This window comes from Poeciliopsis prolifica, unplaced genomic scaffold, assembly GCF_027474105.1.
Source record: "Poeciliopsis prolifica strain line A6 unplaced genomic scaffold, Auburn_PproV2 SCAFFOLD108, whole genome shotgun sequence".
Lineage (NCBI taxonomy): Eukaryota > Metazoa > Chordata > Actinopteri > Cyprinodontiformes > Poeciliidae > Poeciliopsis > Poeciliopsis prolifica.
Window position 1 is genome coordinate 137,669 of NW_026562483.1, and position 9,832 is coordinate 147,500.

Below are 9,832 nucleotides of genomic sequence, written 5' to 3' on the forward strand. Positions count from 1 at the left end.
CTGGTTCTGGTCTGCTCTGCATCCCCAGAACCAGAACCAAGAGAGGAGAAGCAGCTTTCAGCATCTATGGACCAAAAATTTGGAACAAACTTCCAGAAAACTGTAAAACAGCGGAAACCCTGACTTCCTTCAAATCTCAAGTAAAAACGCACCTGTTTAGAGTTGCATTTGAAATGTAATATGTATGGATTTGATTTTGTGGATATGTATGTAATTTTTTTTTTTTTTTTTTTTTTTTTTTTTTTTTCCTGTTGTGGGCAACGGGGCCCGGCGAATACCCGTGGTTAAACGGACGGCGGAGTCCGGCGGTAACAGGCGCTTAAATTCCGTGTCAAAGGGAAGGGGGGAAAAAAGAGGGAGAAAAAAAAAACTTGGTATTTTATTCTATGTTGCATGCCTTTGTGTTTTGTGTTTATGATGTAAAGCACTTTGAAATGCCTTGTAGCTGAAATGTGCTATACAAATAAAATTTGATTGATTGATTGATTGATTGGACTGCACCGTATGAAAGTTACTGTCCAGTCTAAGGCTCTGGACGGTCGGGGCGCCCGGCGGTCATTCATCCAGCCTGTCGTGGTTGTGAGTTAAATATGTTTAAATTTGACAGGGAATTTGAAAATATCACTTGATAATTATGCATTATTAGAAGATTAATATCTGAACACCAGTTATGAAGTCTTGAAAAATCCAACATTAGAAAATGATTAAATAAATAAGAAAAGCTGAGCCTGGTGGCCCGCCAGGCTTATAATACCCTGGGGAAAATCTGGACTGTTTTGTTTATAGAGACTTGATAATTGTACTCGTTGTTTCTATTGTTTATGTATTTTGGATATTGAAAAGGTCTTCCAGTTCCAGAGTTAAATGTTCATTAGAATCTATTGATTTTTGATAACATGTTCTTGCATTATTATGCCGTTGCGTCAAAGCAACAATATTCTGGGACAATTTATTGGGACAGTTGCTTCAAGACCCAACAATGAGAGCAAATGTATTTTCCAGAGGTAAAGGAAAAGCAGAATAAATCTTGAATACTTTTATCACCCTGTTGGGTGTAAAGTCCAACGGCGGCTGTGATTTAACGAGGGGAATCTCTGCAGCCAGCGCTGCGGGAAGCTGCGGGAAGCGTTGAACAGGTGTTACATTTCCCCCTTGTTTTGTTGTGACAACAGAAAGTTGACGGTTTGAGCCTCGTTGCTCAATGTTTGGGTGCACTGAGTGAGCGCAGGTAGAGCAGAAGCTGATTAACGATGGGCTTCCTGTTGCGTAGCTTCCTGCAGACCGATGTCAGTCTGACCTGTTGCGAAGCAATCGCATTGGTGACATGAATCTGGTTTTGTGGTTCGGCTCCCTGCAGGAGGCTGCGCTGACATGGCGATGTTTTGGCTCCTCCTGTGACGCGGCGGCTCTGCGTCACATGCTGCGTGTCGGATCGCCATGCTTTCCTGGTCATGTGCTTCATGCGCTTGTTTGTGTGTGAAAAGTCAACCTGGCTCTGCTGAAAACGGGAAGTGTAAAGATGCTTGACACGCTGCAGAAATGCCTCAGCCGCTCTCACCCTGACGGTGTTCCTGTGTGAAATCTGACTTATTATTCTGATTCATTTATACTTTAATTAATGTGTTTGTTTACAAGGAACCAAGAACAAAATAATTAGATTATGTTTGAAAAAAGTAAAAATATTTAATATCACTTACTGACATTTCTAATTAAAACCATGTTATAGTGTTAATATACTGAGTTAAAGAACAACATGGTTAGAAACTGACTCTCATAACGAGACAAGAAAATCTACGGACTTTAATAATAAAAATCAGGACGATTATAAATAACAACTGGACATACAGCATCACAATGTAACATCCTACCAATACTTTATAATCTGTGTTTACAACAAATAAAACTGAAACTAATGACAATAATGTTTGTGGCTTTAATCTGAACCAGCTTGTTCTGAAGGAAAATGCTGCTTCAGATTAACCGGGTTCTCCGGTTCTGAAAGGATTTGGCCGTTTGTAGGAAGGTGACCACCGATTCGCGGACGTTTTGGGTCAGGTGTGCCGTCGCTGTTTTGCAGGTATTGAACCCGTGACCTTTGTGTTGAAAGCCGCCCCCTGCGGAGCGCTGCTGAGGCTTCGCATCTGAATGTGGGCAGGTGCTGCTTTTAGAAACGAGCTGAAACCTGATATCGACTTGGCTCATTTAAATTTACTGCCTCCACCAGTCTGCAGTGGGCAGTTAATGGAAACTAACTGGATCAAGGTAGGTGTGATGGCTGACTTTTAGCTTGTTATGGTTCAGAGACGATTTCCTGTTCGTCACAACAGGTCATAGCTTCTCTAATTAGCTGATGAAAGTAGATTGGAGGCGGTTAACTTTAGATGGAAGCACAGAACAAATAATTGAGTTTTTGGGTTGAGATGTCAGGAGGAAGTGAGCCGTTATCAGCTGCATGAATACAAACCAGAAGCCACACAAAGAATTAACCAAAAAAGATATTTGGAGTTAGTTCAGCTGTGATAATGTTAACCATGCTTTTCTTGCAGTATTCTGGTTTTTCTTGTGCTCTTGTTTTCGATATTTCTGACTGTTTGCGTTCTCCTATCATCATCGTCTCGTCCTGATCTCTAAGTTTTATACACAGATTAAATCAGGTTGCATTTAATTCATGAAGCACATCTGGAGTGAATGAGTTTTGAGGATAAATTAGGGTGCAAATTTTTGATTTTATTATTTGACGTTCCAAGATTCGTCAGCACTTTGCATGAACCGCGCTGATGTCACATCTGCATGAGCGAAACGCGGCTCTCTTGTTTCCGCTTTGAGTTACCATGGCAGAGAGAAAAGACAAAGTCGTATTTCAGAAGCCAATAAAGCAAAACTATGAACATTGTTGACTTCAAAATATAATAGGCTTTTAAGTTTTATGGATTTCCAAACCAGTTAAAGCTAATGCCGCACAGCAAAGTTTGCAGCCTGGACTCCAAACCAGCATCTTCAGCATTGAACTGCCGGGGGAGACGGCTGGTAAATACAGGAGCCCCCCGTGTCATTTCCATGAAATCATGTCTGTATTCAGCCTGAAGGAGCGAGTGCATGGGAACGAGAGCCGAGCCACTGATCCGCCTGCACACGCTGCTGTAACACCGGCCTGCGTCACCACAAACATGCAAAACTCAGAAAACAAAATAACAGAGAGGAACACGGACATATTTTTCTAAAACAACTCTGAACCCGACTAGAACCAGCTGAACCAGAACCAGAGCTGCTCTGTTAGCTGCTAAGCTTCAGGCTTGTTGTGCTTCGGAAGCAAAAACCGAACCGTAATCTCTCCGTTACCTGTTCTCCGTTTGGCATTAACGACAAGAAACACCTAGAATACACTTAACAACAAGTACAAAATAAGGTGCAAACATTGTCCGTTAGAATGGATGACAATTGTTTAAATAACACATTTTTACAAGAAGAATATTACCTACTAGCATAAGCTAAAGCTAATGCTAAAGTAAAACTCACCTTCGTATCTGTGAATGAGGAGAACATCTTTTCTCCTGTTACTTGTTGGAGCTTCGGATGGAGGAAGTTCATTCATTCAGGGTCGGCGCCCTGAGAGCACCGACTGTAAGATGCAATTTTCCCTGAACACGGAAACTGGCGTGCAAAGAGCCCATTGGCTAGTCTGTAGGGTTTTTTTTAGAAGAAAATAGTTGCTAGATTTGTTGCTCGTCATTTTTGTGAAACAAAGTTCCCATGTATGTCACTAGTAAGTTTTGAAAAAGAAGCTACAAGTTTTCATTTGAAAGTCGCAAAATATGTTGCTACTTTTTTTAATTTTGAAAAACAAAAGTTCCCAAATTTGTCACTAGTTGCTTTTGTCAAGAAGTGGTCGATTTGTCGCTGGTCGTTGTTCTTTGTTTAAAAAAAGTTGCTGGACTTGTTGCTGGTCTATTTCAGAGAAAAATTTGCTGCCACTTACTGTTTTTTATTTTTTTTGAAACAGCTTCTATTTTTATTGCTTTTTTAAAAATAATTTCAGATTGTTTTAGTTTTTTTACTGCTACTTTGCTGCTAGTTACTGTTTTTGGAAAAAAGTTTTTTTTAATAAATAGGATCAGTGGACTGATCAGTATTGACTTTTTTGAAAACAACTTGCCAGATTTGTGGCTTGTTGATTTCTGGAAAGGTTCTCCAGAGGGTCTGTAAAGTCGCTTAAATACATGGACAAAGTTGACGGTTCTGTTATCCCGACCCAACTCCCACCTGACCTCTCCATTCACCTGCTATTGGCCACGCCCCCTCAGGATCTTGGCCCCACCCACTTCTGAATATTTAGAAAATTTGTCTTGAGGCAGAGTTGTGCTGTTTTTCAGCCTCAAGTTCAGAAACATTTGGGTCTCAATGTGTTTGGAAAGGGAAAACTTTGGGCTATTTACTGCTAAAGTAGCAGAACCAGAGCCAGAATCGGATCTATTGGCAAATATTTCAAGCAATTCGACTCCAGTTTGACGCCCTCTCAGCACACTGACATTTAAATATAATACAGAAATGACTGAGGATGCAGCTGTTCAATATGTGGGAGTTATAATCTACTTACAATATTCAACATGTGTTGGAGTTTAACATCAGCTTAGTTTGCATCGAACAGAAGGATTCGGCTTGAGAAACGCATTGAAGTTCTGCTGGTTTGACCCAGAACAAACGTTTCCTGAGGAACAGAGGGATTTTCTTTAGCTTTTAAAGAGGCTTACCCGCCTCTTTAAAGGTGCCAGTTTAGCTGCTTTTAGGAGGGAAAGAGGCTGAAGAATGCTTTTTAGTCAGAAGTCATTATGAGTGAAGTCCAAACTCCTGGAACCAGGGTTGGTTTATAAGCTTTAGGAAAAACAAGAACCACTCAGAAACACTGAGCTGCCCTGGACACGCTATACAATAACCATCTCTGGATTGGGAAAATGCTGGATAAGTTTATTAACATGTTGTTCACAATGCATTCTGACATTTAATACTTTGTTGGCAAGACAAACCCAAAGATAACCTTGCCATTGTTTTCATTCTTTAAAAACGTAATGTTTTGTTTGTTTAGCAGTGATCAGTCTTTTCCTGGTTGGGAGACGCAAACGCTTTTAACTGAAACCTGATCTGATTAGTAGGACTTTCTGATTCATTCAGTTCATCAGACAGAAAAATGTGTAGCAAAGTTGTTAATCTATGCAGGATTTATGAATGGAGAGATTACAGATTTTCTCCTTTTATACAGGAAAGTATTTTTTCTTTAATTTAAATCTGATTTTCATTAAACTGAAAAAAGCATTGAGGTTCATGCTGTTGCTTTATAGACTGAGAAATGTGTGAATGCTCAGCTGAGCAGTTAATTACTGAGTCGGAGTCACATTTTTCATTTTGACCCCCTCGTTGCCATTCAGCAGAAAATCTGTTGACTGATTATTACATCTGACTTTTATCAATATATTTGCTTTTGTCTGCGTAAGGTTTGTGTTGCACGTGATGTTACATTTTTGGGATTTTACAGCCTAAAGTGGGTCATATATTATGAACTGTTCATGTTATTATACATTTTATTTGAATAAAATTCTCCCTTCTTAATAGAAACAGGCTACAGAACGTTGTTTCTAAATCCATAGCAGAAAATGCTCAGTGTGATAGGCGTGTTGTGAGATTGAATTTGTCCGTTTTCTCTTGAATGTGTCCTCAGTGAAGCTCAAAGGGAGTCCTGCTAGAGGATCAGCGGTCTGTCAATGAGGAACTACCGGCTCATCTTCTGCCACAACCTGAAGCAGCCATAGATGGTCCAGTGGTTCACTGGCCAGAGGAGGAGAGGATAGGACACACTGCTACACGGTACCGACCCGTCCACTACATCTCCTTTCTATCAGCAGCAATGCTCCCGTAGAAAATCTGATAAATGTTGTAATTATACTCAGAAGAATTTTCCATCCTCTTTCTTTTAGTTTTCTGAGTTCATATATCCTGATTTTAGAGCTGCAACAATGTAGAAAATATATTTCTTGAATAAATATCTTTATTACTATTGTTATTTTTTAAGATTTAAGATTATTAATTGCAGTGCAGGGTCCACAATTTATGATTGATTATTTGGGGGTTAATGTTTCTACTAAAGTTAAATGTTTTTATGCTTTTGTTTCATTACAAATGTATGCACAGCTAATTTAATAAATTCAATAATCTAATATTTAAATTCTTGCATTAGTATTTAATAGACAGTTCAGTAATTATGTAATTAAATTACCTTAAAGATATAACTATTGAGATATTTTTATCATATTCTGTTTGTGTTTTATCATAAAATTTAACTGTTAGATAGTTTGGTTCATGTTGAACCACCGACAAAATAATTTTATATTTTAATTATGTATTTTAGAAATTATTAATCATAAATAAAGATAAATAGATGTAATATTGTGTATTTCTAGTTTTGTTTGAAGAAGCGCATACATTTAAATATAAATAATGAAAAAGGTTTGTTGTTTTAACAATTTTCAAGCAAGACCTAAATGAACTACTCAGAGCCTCTGGATTAATGTAACATTTTTACATATTAATAAATAGATTTTAAAACTTGGTGAAGAGCTAATATGATTGAGATTCACCATATCGGTGATCTAAATCATTAATGTGAACGTCTTTTCTAGCAGATGTGCTTTTTGACGACTGACTTGTTGATTTTTCCTTCATTAAAACGTTTCTGTCTGGCGAAGACGTAAGGTTTCAGCGGGATTGTGGTGAGGAGGAGGTGGCGGAGGAAGAGGCCATGAGGAAGAGCGTGTCTCCGCTGCCAGGCAGCGAGGGCGAGGGCTCGGCCGGCACCGCGCGGGTCTTCGGCGTTCCTTTGGAGGAAGTGGCGTGCGCGCAGACGGTCAGCGGCCACGAGGTTCCTGCGCTGGTCAAGCACATCGTGGAGTACATCGAGGAGCACGGTGAGACGATTTCATTTCTCTGTGGAGGAATCGGAAACTACTTTTTAAAACATTTTCACAGTTGGTTTCCACTGGTTGTTCTGCAAATAAGTTTTCTTGGATTTCATCAATTACTTAACGACAAACCGACTGAATTAAGTGAACAAGTTAATCTATGAATGGATGAGAAATATTTTCTATAAAAAGAATTGCTGTAAATCCATTCAGTCATCGCAGTGACGTAATACAAGGTACTGCTAGCGCTAGCGTTAGCATTCACCACACAATGCCAGATGTTTTCAGGATCAAGGTTCCTGGTGACTCTGGTGACCTCTGGTGACCTCTGGTATGTCGTGGAGATCCAGAATGTAAGCTGAACTCTGATGGCCGCTCCGCCTTCGGTTTCCTGTTTCATTGCATAACCTGCTGACTTCAGATGCATCAAAAGTCCTGGGCGATAAGCAGCAGGTTGAGCTTTTCCTGCAGCTGCTCTTTATTTCCCATGTTGTTTTTCTGCTGACTTCGAACTGCAACGACCTGAATTGTACCTTTAAAATAAACATTTGGTAAGCGGAAGACTGTTTTTAATTTCTAGCTATTAAAATGTGTAAAATAACAGCAAAAAAAAAAAAAAAAAAAGACAAATCGCCAACAATGTGAGGATATTTTTTCATGCCCACTATATAAAACCATATTTGTTTTCGGGGTTAGGTCGAAGGTGTGGATTTAGGTTGGGTGTACAGATCCATTCAATAAATTAGAATATTATTCCAGGAACTTTATCATGAAGTGGATTCTTTAAAACCCTTTGTATTTAATTGGGATGATTTTCCACAGACAGTGAAAACATAATTAAAGTTACAACATTACATAAGACCAATTTTAAAACAACTATTCTTTTAAAACAGAAATGTGGGCTTGCAAAAATATATTTAATATCTGTTTAAAAGTTGTAAATTTTCAAAAGGTACTTAATCTGACAAATTAGCCTCATTGAATTCTAATTTATGGTCTGTTTTGTGATGTCAGTCAGGTTCAGTGAACAGGTTGGGGTTGGAAGACCACACAAGTACAGAGAGACGGCCGTCTGTGTGGCCTGCAAGGATTTAAAATGAATTAGTAATCTGTGCTCCTTATAAACCTTCCAGCCAGATGACATTGTCCGAGACATCCCCAGCGCTCTGTGAAGATCACGTTTCGCTCTCCTTATGAAAGAAACAACTCATTCTGCTCTCGATCCAGGATGAGGTGCTTCTGTGAAAGCAAAATAAGAAAATTTCCTGAAATATTAATTGTCCCAGAAAGTATTTGTGACAGCCTGAATGTGTGAGTCCAGTAGGAACCGTCGGTGGGAACAGAGTTTGTTGCAGAATGAGCCGAGTTGGAACAAAGTGTCCAGGCCCAATAAGGTGTGGAGCAGGTTGGTGACCCAGTCGCCGTTCAGCCGTGTGAAGTTATGTAAGGAGCCTCAGCTGAAGCGTTAATGAGTCATCAGCGTTAATCTGTCCTGCACTGAGCGATGCCTCAGCTTTTACTGGCTGTTATTTACATTCATTTCAGTGAATGGAAAAGAAAGATGAAAAGTGTCTTTTTGTTTTGATACATTTTCATGCTAACGTATGAAGGCTAACGTAGGAATCCTATGTTGAAGCCACACGGTTCGTTTTTCTCCCTTGTTGTCGTCGAGCCGCTGCACTTCATGCGTTCAGCTGTGTGAAAATCTGGTCCACAGGATTCCTTTTAGGCTTCTGATCACTAATGGATCAGACACCAGGCGGCAGAAAGAAGCCATTTCATAATCCTCATGTTACAAATGGTGACTCTATGCATTGCCTCTATTTTTAGACGTTTGAAACGGCTTTAGAGCTACAAGAAATCTTTCTCATTATTCTCCAAATTTGACCTCTTTTATCTTTCTGATTTCCACTTTTTTCAATTTAACAACATTTATTAACTCCAAGTGTGGAAAATAGCTGCAGAGCAACATTTTCTGTTTGGCTTTAACAGAACATTTTATTTTTATTGAAGAACTCAAACATTGTGCAAAACTAAGAATCTGAGTTCTAACTTAAGCAAAAGCTTCACTATCGACATTTTAAGACCATTTTCAACCAATGAAATGATAATAGCATCTTAATGCAAGTCACCCTCTCAAAGATATAATACCTTTATAAGAAACTTTAATTTCCAAAGAATATTTACACTGCAACTGGAAATATCCAAAATAAATGAAACACCAAAACAAAAACTATGAAGTTTAAACAGAACAAAATTACTCTTCTAAACATATTAATTATCCTCATACTGGGAAAACAGGCAAATCCGCCAGTTAAGACTTTTGCAAAAAATTAAATAAAAGTCCAAAGTAAACTGCTTTGGACTTTTATTTCTCAAAATGCAGAATTTTTCCTGCTGTTTCATAAAACTTGCTGGCCCTGAAGTTTACAGAGGCAGCAAGTTTCACGTCCGTATTTTTATGTATTTCAGAGTTTCTGTGCTCAGAATCTGGATACAGGGATTAAATAGAATAATTTTGGTAATTTGATTCTGCAGCAGCTTCAGAGTCTAGAACCAAAGAGAAGGCGGTTTATCTGTGAAGGGACCGTCCAAACTCTCAACTTGTGTTTGTAATGAGCTTCAAACTTAAACATGGCCTTTCTTCGGAAGGTCATGCAGATGCAGGCCCGGTAAACAGCTGCTGTCTGTCTGGTCATCAGGTCGGCTGGACTTGGAGGGGCTCTTCCTGGTTAACGGCAACGCGGAGCGAGTGGACTGGCTGCGTCAGCGCTACGACAGCGGCGAGGAGGTGGAGCTGGAGAAGGAGGCCGATCTGGCATCAGTGGTCAGTTTGCTCCGCCTCTTCCTGCAGGAGCTTCCCGAACCCGTCATACCGACGGCTC

At 39.4% G+C, this 9,832-nt stretch overlaps 1 protein-coding gene across 1 annotated transcript in view; it reads left to right on the top strand.

Moving 5' to 3' along the window:
- LOC129354324 (protein FAM13B-like) overlaps positions 1-9,832 on the top strand; it is a 52,801-nt gene that overhangs the window by 9,726 nt on the left and 33,243 nt on the right. The window contains 3 exon segments of the mRNA XM_055023824.1: positions 5,711-5,856; positions 6,735-6,953; positions 9,650-9,832. The exon segment at positions 9,650-9,832 is cut by the window's right edge and continues 30 nt beyond it. Of these exon segments, the coding sequence (XP_054879799.1) occupies positions 6,788-6,953; positions 9,650-9,832 (349 nt within the window). The 5' untranslated portion in view covers positions 5,711-5,856; positions 6,735-6,787.